Below are 12,344 nucleotides of genomic sequence, written 5' to 3'. Positions count from 1 at the left end.
TTAACTCAGTGGTAGTGTGCTTGTCCTAGCCTAAACAAGACTTTGGGTTTGATTCCTAGCACCACATACACAAATCCAGAATTCTATTGAATGCTGGAGCTTGCTGGTATAGCACAGTGTGACAGTTCGGCATGCTATCACTAAGGAATGAGTACCTTTGTAGGGCAAAGACAAATGAAGTTTTAAGGGTGTGTGGAAGATTAAATACGTTCAAATAGGGCATAGGACTCCTAGTTTCCTTTTGCAGGTAGACCTTGGTGGGAAGCCGGAGTGACCGCTAAAGCCACAAAGCATCTTCTTTGCTTTGAAGCAGGCTACCAGTGCCTGCATTACCTTTATTGGGACCAAGCGAGAAAGCACCAACGTTAATATCATCCAGCTGAATCTTCCCTGGCCAGGGAACCTTGCCTAGCCTCTGCGTCAGCTTAGTTTGCTTTCATTCATTACCTTCCCTGATCTTAATGAATAACAAAAAGGAGAGAAAGGAGAAACAACCTCTTTTACTTGTTCCACAAATCTATCAGCACAATGTTTGGAAATGTCGAAATAACATAAAGAGCCTGCATACACTTCCTTGGGTGCGAAGTACAGGAGCCCCAAAATATTAGAGTTGATTGTGTCTGATGCCTCACTAATTTCACCTCCTCACAGGTACAGTTGGTTACACTTTCGAATAAAAATTTAGTTGAAGTCACTACCTAAAACCTGAACGGAATGTTTCATATAGGATGACTGGGTTGGCACTGGACCTCTATGCTGCAGTGATCCTTCTGTTCTTGCCTCTGCGGCGATGGAACTACAAGCCCATGCCACCATTGTCGGCCCCAAAGAGCATCTGCTCTCTCATTTTATATAAAACAGGGCTTTTAGATCTAGAAGGAATTAGTCAACAGGAAAGCAAGTAGTAGAAATCAGAGTGTCCTGACTCCCAGTTGGGGCGTTTATCACCTTTCTAACTACATCCCATTCCCATAGTCTGTGATTACATTTGATTCATTTGGGCTTTAAAATGCCCCAATAAGGGGCTGGAGAGATGGCTCTGAGGTTAAAAGCACTGGCTGCTCTTCCAGAGGACCCGGGTTTGATCTCCAGTACCCACATGGTGGCTCACAATGTCTGTAACCCAGTTCCAGGGGATTTAATGCCTTCTTCTGTCTTTCATAGGCACCAGGTACATATGTGGTGCACAGATATTTGTGCAAGCAAACCAGCCATACAAATAAAATTATTAAAATAATTAGAGATTCCTGCTGCGGGAGCTCCTTCTGCTCCTTCAGCCAATAGCCTTTAAGATATCAGCCCATTTGGGCGTGGTATCTCTGGCTTCAAAAAAGCTGTGGTAGCCCCTCGCGCTTCCTCTTGCTTCGGACTCTGCTTCTGACTACCAGACACTTTTCCGGTCATGCAGGGGGCTGTTGTCTAGGATGGTGATCTGTAAGTTTTTCCCTTTAAATAAATAACCATTTTATTAATCATAATTCCAAACTGGTGTGGGATTGTTTGTGACTTACTCCTTTAGATTCCCTCATTTACACACAACACGTTGACAAAACACCATGGCTAGTGAAGTAACAGGTCTCAGAGAAGATCCTACAACCACTCCTTTCCTAAGCCGGTGTGACCCCAACTGCACTCTAAATGCTTGTACTTCGAGCCAGAGAAGTGCACTCCTCACCATCTGAACGCAGAGTTAAGGAGCCCAGTCCCAACGGATACATCTAGAAAACTACTCCTGAACCCAAGGCTCAGGGCACGTTTTGCAAGAGGGGGCAGAAAGATTGTAAGAGCCAGAGGATTGGGGAGTTTTCTGTGAGACTGGGTATGTTAGAATCTACACCCATAAAGTCTCACCAACATGATTGCTTAAACATGAGCTGAACAAGGACAACAGGAATAGACAAATCAAGATGGACTGGGGAAAGCTCAGGAGGCCTTAGTTCTATATAAAGAACTACAGCAAACTAAGGATGCTCAGAGTGGGAGAAATAGTCTTCCTCTGGGAAGAGCAAACCAACTGGTTATCCAAGACCCAAAGCATTTGAAGCATACATACAAGTACCATTAAACAGACTAAGCAGGGTATATTTAGGAATATGCCTGCATGTGCATACGTACATATGTGCTTATGGGTATGTCATAACAATGAATTAAGAACGAGGCCGTGAATTTGAGAGAAAACAAGACGGGCCCATGCGAGTGGGTTTAGAGGGAGAAAAAGAAATGATGGAGCCAGGCGGTGGTGGCGCATGCCTTTAATACCAGCACTTGGGAGGCAGAGGCAGGCGGATCTCTGTGAGTTCGAGACCAGCCTGGTCTACAAGAGCTAGTTCCAGGACAGGCTCCAAAACCACAGAGAAACCCTGTCTCGAAAAACCAAAAAAAAAAAAAAAACAAATGATGGTATTATATTATAATCTCGAAAAATATCATACAAGTAAGTGTCTGATTGCCAGAAATCTTGATGGCCAACACCCACCAACACAAAGACTCAACTAGGCCATTATTTCCATGAAGGCCACAAGCAGCACAGCTTCATGTAGATACAAAGCAATTGGCACTTTCTAGGCCCCTTACAGGGGTGGGTGATCACCTAAATCAAGCCAGCACACTAGAAGTTTGTCTAGATGGCATCTAACACCTTCCACAGCAGAACTAGCTCAGTGACAGAAGACAGGCAAGGAGCTTGGAGAATTCCCCGACTGAACTCCAGAAGAACTATGTAAACAAAGCCCCCTTGCTGGCCAGCCTAAGAAAATGCAGGAGCCATGGCTGAGGCAGGCTCTGTTTAAGCAAATGTCGGAACAGGGACTCTAATCTTGTAGTCTATGAGAACTGTGTCCAAGTCCAAGGAAACAGCACGGGGCAATCAGCAGGGGAGACTGTGTTCCCGAGATGTTTACATGGGCCTAATTAAGGTTAGACCCCAAAGAAAGCAGATGCCTTTTTGTCCTGCTGAGTTTGACCAGGCAACTATAAAACTCACAGGCATGTTTTATGCTGATACGTGTAAACAAGATTTTATTATTCACACTGCTTACCACAGATGGGAGAACATTCATGTGCCAAGGACATGGCTAACAAGATCATACAATGAGGCTTATGACTTGGGTTCATCCATGATTTGGTAAATCCGTTTGGGTTTTTGTCCTTGTTTTGTTTTAGTAATATTATATAGGCACCCATATAAAAGAGATTTCAGAAGTTTCCATTCGGATTCTCAAAACGAAAGAGAACACAGACGCTTCAAAGTTAACATGATTCACCGCAAAGACTGTAAGCTATCAAATACAGTTTAGCAGGACACAAAGACATAGTACGACATGGATTTGGCTCAATGGCTTGCCCAGGGAAAGGCTTTCTCCCCCCTTATGTTTAAAGATCATTCCCGGTAAAGTGGTCAGCAGTACGCGATGACCTTACCACAGAAGCCACGTGTCTTCCAAGCAACTCCAGGGCTCTGCTGTTCTTTGCTCGCAGGCTCTTCTCAGCTCTCAGCTCACTCTTGATGGCACCCAGCTCTACGTGGATCTTTTCCATTTCCAGCTCATAAAACAACTTCATCTCTTCTCTGAGGAGCGCTGTGCTGAGTTCAGTTTGACGCTTCAGTTTCTTGACAGAGTCTTTCAAGTTTCTGTTCTCTAGATTCAGCCTGTACATGACTTCTTTGGCTTGCTGGAGCTCTTTGGTTAAGTTTTTTACGTTTGTCGCTTTTTCAGTCAGGTCGTTTTTTAAAGCTTGCAGTTCCCAGTCATTCTTTGAAGCAGCTGTCCCTGTTTCTTGAAAATTGACATATCTCCTCGAGGCTTCCTTTCGAGAATTCAAAAGTTCTTTTTCGGCATTTTCAAAATCCTCTTCGATCTCCCGGCATTTGAGGTTAAGTTCTCCCAGCTCTTCGTTCAGGAGGTGCAGGCGGAGTTTGGGAGGCATTGCTTCGGTCCATTTCTTCTTGCCGACTTGTGCTGCCGCCGACAATTCCTTCTCAGTCCACGCCGAGGCGCTCTCCCTGCTGTGAGAACTTTCTTTGGTAGCACCACCGTCCAGATCGAGAAAATCCCAGAAGACAGAATTTGCGTTTGCTGCATTCTTTGACGCGTTCATCCTTGTCTCTCTTAAATTGGGGTCTTGGTCTCTTTCCGCTATCTGGGAATAAAAGTCCTTCCTCATATATTTATTTCCTTCTTGAGCATTTCTGCTGGAAAAGTTAGAAACTCTCCCCATCCTCCAGGATTTGTTTGAAGATGTTTCTTCGGAGAAAGACGGAAGAGGAGCAGCATCTTCTAGGACACCATGCTCATTTAAAAAAGGGGTCAACTTATTGTTTTTCCAGTGCTTTCGTCTAGCATCCATTTCCTGAAAAACAAAATTGAAAACCAATCCAAATTATCTCCATGGTTAGCCCAGTCATAGAAAGAACTAAGAAGGCTGGTTGTACCTAAAGCACCTGGACATTTGACGGTGCCTCAAACTAATAGAGTGACTTGGATCTCGTTTGTAAATGAAAAGGGCTAACAGAGCTAAGGCCTGTGAACATCTGCACCTCGAATATTCTTCCATGCCATGAAACAGAATCAGTAAATGAAATATTTCGTTATTCTTTGTAGACGATTCTGTGGTAAGGCAGCTGTGTGCACGAAAACAGACTGCTTTACAATAATAAAGAGGTTATTTGGGGGGCTGGAGAGATGGCTCAGTGGTTAAGAGCATTGCCTGCTCTTCCAAAGGTCCTGAGTTCAATTCCTGGCAACCACATGGTGGCTCACAACCATCTGGAATGAAGTCTGGTGCCCTCTTCTGGTCTGCAGACATACACACAGACAGAATATTGTATGCATAATAAATAAATAAATATTTTAAAAAAGAGGTTATTTGGGGATTGCTAGGCAGATATTGGTAAGACCCTTTCCTTCCATGTGCCTTCCTTGTGCCTCGTCCTCTCGGGCAGAACCACTGTTTGTTCATTCCTTAAGTGATTGAAACTTCAAGGCTTGCTGCAACGTGATCTGCTTCTGGTCCAGTGGAGCAGGCCGACTTCCTCATGACTAACTCTGCCAAGTGCCCTTCTGCTTTGACCTATGAATTCCTGCTAGTCCAGTCTTAGACTTTGCCTTTAGGAAAGCCTGCCAAGCATATAGAATTCTCTGTTTGGAGAGCGATTTTATAACGAGCTGCCAGATCAACCATTGAAAATATTAATGCTATTAAAGGTGTTTTTCTTATTCTGTCTCTGAGTATATTTTTTAGGTGAAAACCTAGCGTACAAAATCACAACCGGCATCTAAATTTATAAACATTAAAGGGCAATTCCTGCTGGTGTGGTAGGGAGCACACACTTTATAACCCTAGCATTCCCAGGAGCTACAGGCACAAGGACCAGGAGTTCAAGGCCAGTCTTGGCTACACATAGACTTTGAGATCAGCCTGACTTTCATGAGATCCTCATCTCAAAAAATAAACAATGCACCCCCCCAAAAAGGTTAGTTAATCAGGGCTGGAGTGTAGCTCAGTGACAGTGTTTATTTAGTATGTAACAAATCTGGGGGTCCAATCCCAGAGCACGGTGACAAACCCAGACAAGAAATTCAGGGTGTACATTCGCCAGAATCATGGTTTCCCTCTAGAAATACTCTTTTCTGATTTCTCTTATTCTCTTGGGCACAGTCCAACATCTACGATATGCCTGTCCTGGAATGGAATGATGATCAGAATCTTGGGCTCTCTCCTCTTTAGAAAGATGAACACGATAAGCATGAGGGAAGGGACTGATACGAGAGGAAAGAGAGAAGGGTTAGCTTGTTTGCCACAGCTTTCAAAAATCACAATTTTACCGGAGAATTTTGGGGGAAAAAAAGCTTGCCATGGTAGCAAGGGTAGAGAGACAGAGAGAGAGATGACTGACTACTGCCTGCCTGTTTTCACCTAATTCTGCCTGACAAGAGCGGTGGGATGGGTTGGGAAAGAGGCCAGCTGTGCCCAGTGAAGGAGAGGCCACTCACTTTATACCTGGACACGCAAGCAGGGAAACATCTAAGACAGAGGTCTGGGTACGGATAAAAGTTAATGTAGAAAAGTCTTCATTAATAATTTTAATGTTGCGGGGGCTGGAGAGATGACTCAGTACTGACTGCTCTTCCAGAGGACCCGGGTTCAATTCCCAGCACCCACATGACAGCTCACAGCTGTTTCTACCTTCAATTCCATAGGCTCTGACACCCTCACAGAGACTTATATGCAACCAAAAAACAAAATCACATAGAATAAAAAAAAATTTTAAAGTTGCTTCTCAGATGCACACACACACACACACATACACACACACACACACACACACTCTTTCAGTTTACCCTATTTTTCTTCCCCATGCCTCTGTAGAATTTCCTGAGTGTCTAGAAGGATTTATCTTTCAATGGATCGTAGAAATCCAGTATTCTATCCAAGGACCTGGAGGAGTTCATTGATTAAATAACTGTGCTCAGAGAAACTGAGTGACCTGAGCAAGGCCACATAGCCTGTAGTCATAAAACTGAGATCCGGTCTCCCAGGTCAGTGCTTGTTCTGAAAACCCCTTTTCTTCCTCCACTAGGTGTCATTCGGCAGGCTGAAAGAACAGACTCCATTGTCTGAAGAGCTTAGGTTATCCTTTAAGGAGCCACAAGAGGAGAGAGAAAAGCTGGATGGGGGAGGGGAAGGGAGAAAGAAAGGTCTGAAAGGCTCCCAGGCTTCCGCGGGCAGGGTCAAAGGGTCTCCTAGATGCTCCCTTTTCTCTTTCACTGGCAAGACAGCCTTTCAGGACTTGTTCCCACGTTTCCTTAGAGCTGAGGGCTGTCAGCAGCCCTGTCTTCAGGGCTGTTTGCTTTTACTGCAGAGCAAATGTGGCAGGAAGATTTTGAGCAAGGACAAGGAATATGCTTTAAAAATAATGACATCCCCCACCCCTCCCTGGCCCGACAGCCATTTTGTTCCTAATCAACTCCCCACGCGGTAATTTGCCTCAGCAGAACGGTACAAGCATGGCCTTCCAGCTGGGCAGCGTGCACGTTTGCTCCTGTGTCTACTCAACTATACATTGAACTTTGAAGGACCCAAGAGAAATGAAAAACTCAAAGAATCCAGTCAGAATGCAGATGGGGAAAAAAAATGAAGTCACGACAAAAATAACATTTGAGGTCGTCTACAAAAATTATTCCCTGGAAGGCCTTCGGAAGACACTGCTATATTATACAACTGTACCTACGTTTGTGTCTGATACGGATTAATAATGGGCTTCTGATAATTCTAGCTAGTGTCCCACCTGAAAATGCCTACCATTTATCCACTGGGGACTATTTCGTGTTGGTAAAGTAGTGGGGGCATTTTTGTGCAGTAAGGGATGGCTTGCCTCAACTTTATATATATGTATTTTCAAAACGATTCAATTCATTACTTAATGAAAAATGCATATAGGGTATTGTCTGATTTCTTTCCCGAGCACCTCTCCATATGTTAACCTCTGTATGGAAGATTTGTGTCAAAGATGTCTTAAGTGAACTAAGAGGTGGAGAAGCTTCTAGAGTAGTATCACTTGAAGTCGAGAATTCTACAAATAATATAAGCTGATGGTGGTGGCGCACGCCTTTCATCCCAGCCCTCGAGAGGCAGAGGCAGAGGCAGATGGATCTCTGTGAGTTCAAAACCAGCCTGATCTACACAGTGAGTTCCAGGGCAGCCAAGGCTGTTACACAGAGAAACCCTGTCTTGAAAAACAAACAAACAAACAAACAAAGCTACAAAAAAGAGTTTTGGAATTGCCGACAAAACAAACTGAGAGTGAATTAATAACCTAATGTGAGGCAACACAATATTAATGTTGAGGACAGAGCCGAGAGTGATTATTTATTAATACTCTCAGATTTATCATTGAACTGAAAATACGAGGGGGAAGTATTTCTACTTTTGTACGGCTTCAGAAAATGATACGCTACTGTTTATTGGGAAAGAAGAAATCAATAAAACCACTTTTCTTTCATGTTCAAGGTCAGGCCCAGGGGAGGAATCTTCCATTAAGGTGCACAGGAAACTTAATCATTTGTTTTCTAAAATATTTGTATTTGAAATCATATGCTTTGGGAAAGTTCCTGACACAACCCCAATATGGTTCTTGTCCCTCGCTTGTGTTATCCCATTTACATTAGGAAATGGTTTCAAATTTTCAGAACTCTCTTTGTCTAAACATAGGTTTCTTTGTGATGGCAGCTGTTTGGCTTGGCATAGGTAGGTGGGGAGTTACTGGGAAGCAGTTTGGGAGGATGTCAGAGGCTTTTGCTCATCTCACAGAGGTCCCTCCTCAAGTTATGTGAACTTGGAGTGATGGTTGGTAAAGTTCACCCCCCCACACACACACACCCATGCTGAGCAACTTCTGTCACTATTTGGCCCCTCAACTTCCCTCAACTGACTTTCCAGGCTGGAGAGATGGCTCCACAGTTAAGAGCACTGGCTGCTACTCTATAGGACCTGGGTTCAATTCCCAACACCCACAAGGCAGCTCACAACTCCAGTTCCAGGGGATCCATCGTACTAGGTAGTATGCACGTGGTGCACATGTCTGTGCATGCAGGCAAAATACCCATACATACAAAGTGACTAAATCTTTAAAAAATGCCGGAGCTTTCAGTTATCCTTCAGGGATCATTAGGTGAAAACAAAGGACCCCTTTAGCCCAAAGAACACCCTCTCTTTAGTTTTGGTGGTTTCCACTCTTTCGACCCTCGGAAAAACTGCTCAGCCAAAATAGGAAAAGAAAATGTTACTCGGCTAGGCATGGTGGCACACATTTTTAATCTCAGCACACAGGAGGCAGGAGAAGGCGGATCTCTGTGAGTTCGAGGCCAACCTGCTCTACAGAGTGAATTAAGGCCAGTCAGGGCTAAAGCGTGAGGCTCTGTCTCAGGAAAAGAAAAGTAAGCATTGCAACATTTTTCTATTTTCATTGCTTCCAGGCAGGAAAGAGAGACAGTTCTGACCTAGTTCCTCTAGGATACAGTCTCGTTCCCCACCCTCTTTTACTAGTTGTAGGAAATCACTTAATAACAAAATGAAGATCCAAGTGAACTGCGTGCCGTCCAAGGGGATCTCTATGTTTTACTAGCTATTGAAAGCAGACAGAGAGGGGAAATCTTGAGAAAGGATTAAGTAGAGGTTGGGGCAGGAAGCGATGAGAAAAGCCTCCCTATCCTAGGGCTCATCTTTCTGAACTGCTGAAGGCTTGTCTGCGGGGAGCTGCAGAGTCTTAGGGCATAGAACAGAAGTGATGAAAGGGCTTCACAGGTGGTTAATAGCAAATGGCCCACCTCCAGTACCGTGACCCCTGACACCAGGACTGTCCCAATCCCAGTAAACCAGGGTCACCGCTAAATCTAAATATGCACATTTCCTGGCCTTCCTAGAAGTTGTAACTCTGGCTAAAGGACAGCCTGAGAATTTTTAAGCCAAACTATGAGGAAATTCATTTTTCCACTTTGTACCTGTCTGTCATATTCCTTTAACATGGGCGAGCATTCAGACCCAGAGCCAACCATAATGTTCACCCTGGTATCTGATAACACTTGATTTTAATGGAATGTTTTTTGTTTTTTGTTTTTGTTTTTGTTTTTGAAGAAAAGAAAATCCATAGTCTTCTTCCTAGCTTACAAAGTGTTTTGGATGGCATTTTAGGGCCAGGGTTTTAATTTTTCCCTTGAAGTTTGTTTGGCTTAACTGAAGGCTTCGGGGCACTTTTCTTTTGAATGTTTATGAGGCCGGCTTGAAAGTGTCCTGACAGTGACTGATGATTCGGTTCCAAAGTTGAAGGTTTCTGTTGGGCAAGACTCTGGGCTTCTCAACTCCCAGGATGAGATAACAGCCAGAACAACTGTACTTACCCTTCCTGAGGTCCAAGGTCTTAGACCGGATGTCACTGGTCTCCTCCAACTTGAGCTGGAAAAAACAGTCCACCCTACCCCACCCCCCTGAAGCGTAATCAGGAAATATAATTTCAAGAAGGTCCAAACCCGTGCTCATCTCTGAAGTGTGCTTTAAAGTCACACATTCTACACCTAGAACGTCCATGGGTCTATCCACATTGTGGGACCAGACAGAAGCAATTTCTTTTTTTAAGTTTTCAATACATTTTCCCAACTCTTCTGCCACTATCCTCCTTCCTCAGGCAATACCAATGTCAGGAGGGACAAGGACGGCGATGGCACTGTATTCCTTAGTGTTGACCATATGAGCCACGGGTAGTGGTGGAGACAGCAGCCACAGTAGCAAAGGGCTGGAGCCTAGGCCTGGATTCCCTCCCTCGGAGCGCAGTTAATTTGTGAAAACAAAGAGAAGTGATCTTGCTTTTTGCTTTCGTCTTTCAGGGCCCTATGGATCAAGGGTTCACTTCCCTGGGTATGTCCTTTTCTATTGTTTGGCCAGTATGGTGAGAGAAACAAGGTGCCATTGAAAACTGGGTACTCTGTATGGTTATCAGCCCCAACTCTTTGTTATTAGTGTGAAATTATTCCTTCTTGAAGAAAAGATACGGAGTCACCTGAGTTCCCAAGGCTGAGACTTTATTACTATGGGAGTCACATTCTTGCGATCAAGCTGTATCTTTGTATGCATAGTTTGAGGAATTTTTTTTCTCTGTGAGTGGTTAACTGAAACTCCCGCCACCCTTGCTTCTAATGGGGGGGGGCGGGGGGGAAGTGACTAGGAACGAGATGTTGCTAGAGCCCCCACTGCAGGTGACATTTTTCACCTCCCCAGTCCTGATCCTGTAGCTGGCGGGTGAATGGACAGGCTTGACCCCACTTCTCCTTCCACAGTCCCTTTTCCCACGCCCTGTTTCTTTTTTTTTTTTCCCCCAAACACTCTCTAGCTCCAGCCTGGGCTCTCAAGAAAGCAAAAAACCCTGCTGCTGGGACTTCCTTGGTTTTCTGCCTTCTTGCTCGGCGAGTTGGGGGTTAAAGAGGGGCGCGCCAGGGGCGCCCGGGATGTCCCTTCCACAGACGTACCTGGAAGTGCGGGTGTGGTCTGGAGAGCCCTGTCCACTCTTCCCCGAAACCGGCCACCACCGACAGGCGGCAGCCCCTTGTTCAGTGCTAGCCACTGCGACCTGGCCAGGCCGGCCCGGGGCAGAGCCTCTGCAGTGCAGTTCCAGCGCGGGCCGCACTGTTGCCTAGCAACCAGGCGGATGGATTTAAAGGGACCCGGGCACTGAAGGGACCGGGCGGGCGCTGCAGGTTGACTACTGCTAGACAAGGAAGGGAGTCCAGGCCAAGCCAGAGCACTGAGCATGCCCGATAGGGCGGCCACCGTGGTGGCTTCAGCGGAAGGCAGGGAGAAGACACTAAGTCAGAATAGGAAGGGTCGAGAAAGTGTAAGGCAAACCCCATCCACCATAGGATGGGGTTTAAAAGACCACTTTTAGAGTGGGTCTGGGAGATGCTCAAGGCTACTTGATCACTGACTGTGGAGGGATGGAGTAGCTGTTGCATAGGGTTAATCCCTAGGTTTCATTTGTTAGTTACATGATGCTATGTAGACTTTGCTTTGGAAGATCTAGGTTGAAGTTGGGGTTGCTAATAATGTGGGGGTTGCATCATATCCCCATCCCTATCCCCATGTACACCCTTGCAGGTCAGCACAATGGCATAGCCAGAAGTTCTACAATGGACCGATAACTAAGGAATATGGGGGCACCAGATATAGTCATGAGCAATTCTTCAGAAAGTTGGTCTTCTCTTGGACCCAAGAGGGAGAAAAGGAAATTATGACTTTGGAATCTCAAGTGAAAAGTGGTTGAAACGCATTTTTCAAAGGGATAAGCTAATTTAACAAGACCTAACAAGTGAGTGACTTGGGAACAATACTTAGAGCTGCTTTCAAAATTTTAAACCTTGAGAACCAGCTCTAACCGGTGCTTGGGAGCTGCCGCGGCTGCACTGGGGGGAGGGGCAGTTCTCAGGCTGCCTTTTCCTCCCTGAGAACCAGAGTCAACAAGGGAGAGAGGTGGGAGTGGAGGTCTCCTGTTAATGTGTGTTTTATTGAAGACCCTGACAGAAGTGGCCTGTAGGATCCCACAAGCTTCCTGATACTAAATTTTCAAATTGCCCTGGTTTTATCACTGGTTTTCATTATCTCAAAAGGGCTCCACTTACTTTTGCGTGCTATGCTAACCATTACTAATATAAGAAAAAGTCTTTCTTGATTGCTCTGTGTTTTAACTTTCTCATTTGAGCAATGGGAGGAATTGTATCTCAATTGCAAGAGTGGACTGAAGAGTGAACAAATAATTTTCTTTTTAAGAAAGCCCTCTTTAGCCGGGCGGTGGTGGCGCA

At 45.1% G+C, this 12,344-nt stretch overlaps 1 protein-coding gene across 2 annotated transcripts in view; it reads right to left on the bottom strand.

Annotated features, from left to right (window-relative positions):
* Nucleotides 1–3,002: 3,002 nt before the first annotated feature.
* Ccdc160 (coiled-coil domain containing 160) overlaps nucleotides 3,003–12,344 on the bottom strand; it is a 10,594-nt gene continuing 1,252 nt past the window's right edge. Inside the window, exons 1-2 of one of the 2 annotated variants that reach the window (XM_005358460.3) lie at nucleotides 11,019–11,115; nucleotides 3,003–4,350 (exon numbers count right to left, since the gene is read on the bottom strand). In XM_005358460.3, coding sequence (XP_005358517.1) covers nucleotides 3,373–4,347 — 975 coding nt within the window. In that variant the 5' untranslated portion in view covers nucleotides 4,348–4,350; nucleotides 11,019–11,115 and the 3' untranslated portion in view covers nucleotides 3,003–3,372. Of the gene's footprint in view, nucleotides 4,351–11,018; nucleotides 11,116–12,344 lie in introns of those variants that run through there. The other variant, XM_005358459.3, reaches the window with a different exon arrangement.

Source organism: Microtus ochrogaster, chromosome X (assembly GCF_000317375.1).
Source record: "Microtus ochrogaster isolate Prairie Vole_2 chromosome X, MicOch1.0, whole genome shotgun sequence".
Lineage (NCBI taxonomy): Eukaryota > Metazoa > Chordata > Mammalia > Rodentia > Cricetidae > Microtus > Microtus ochrogaster.
The sequence above is the reverse complement of the archived record's forward strand: the minus strand, read 5'-3'. Positions and strand labels throughout refer to the sequence as shown.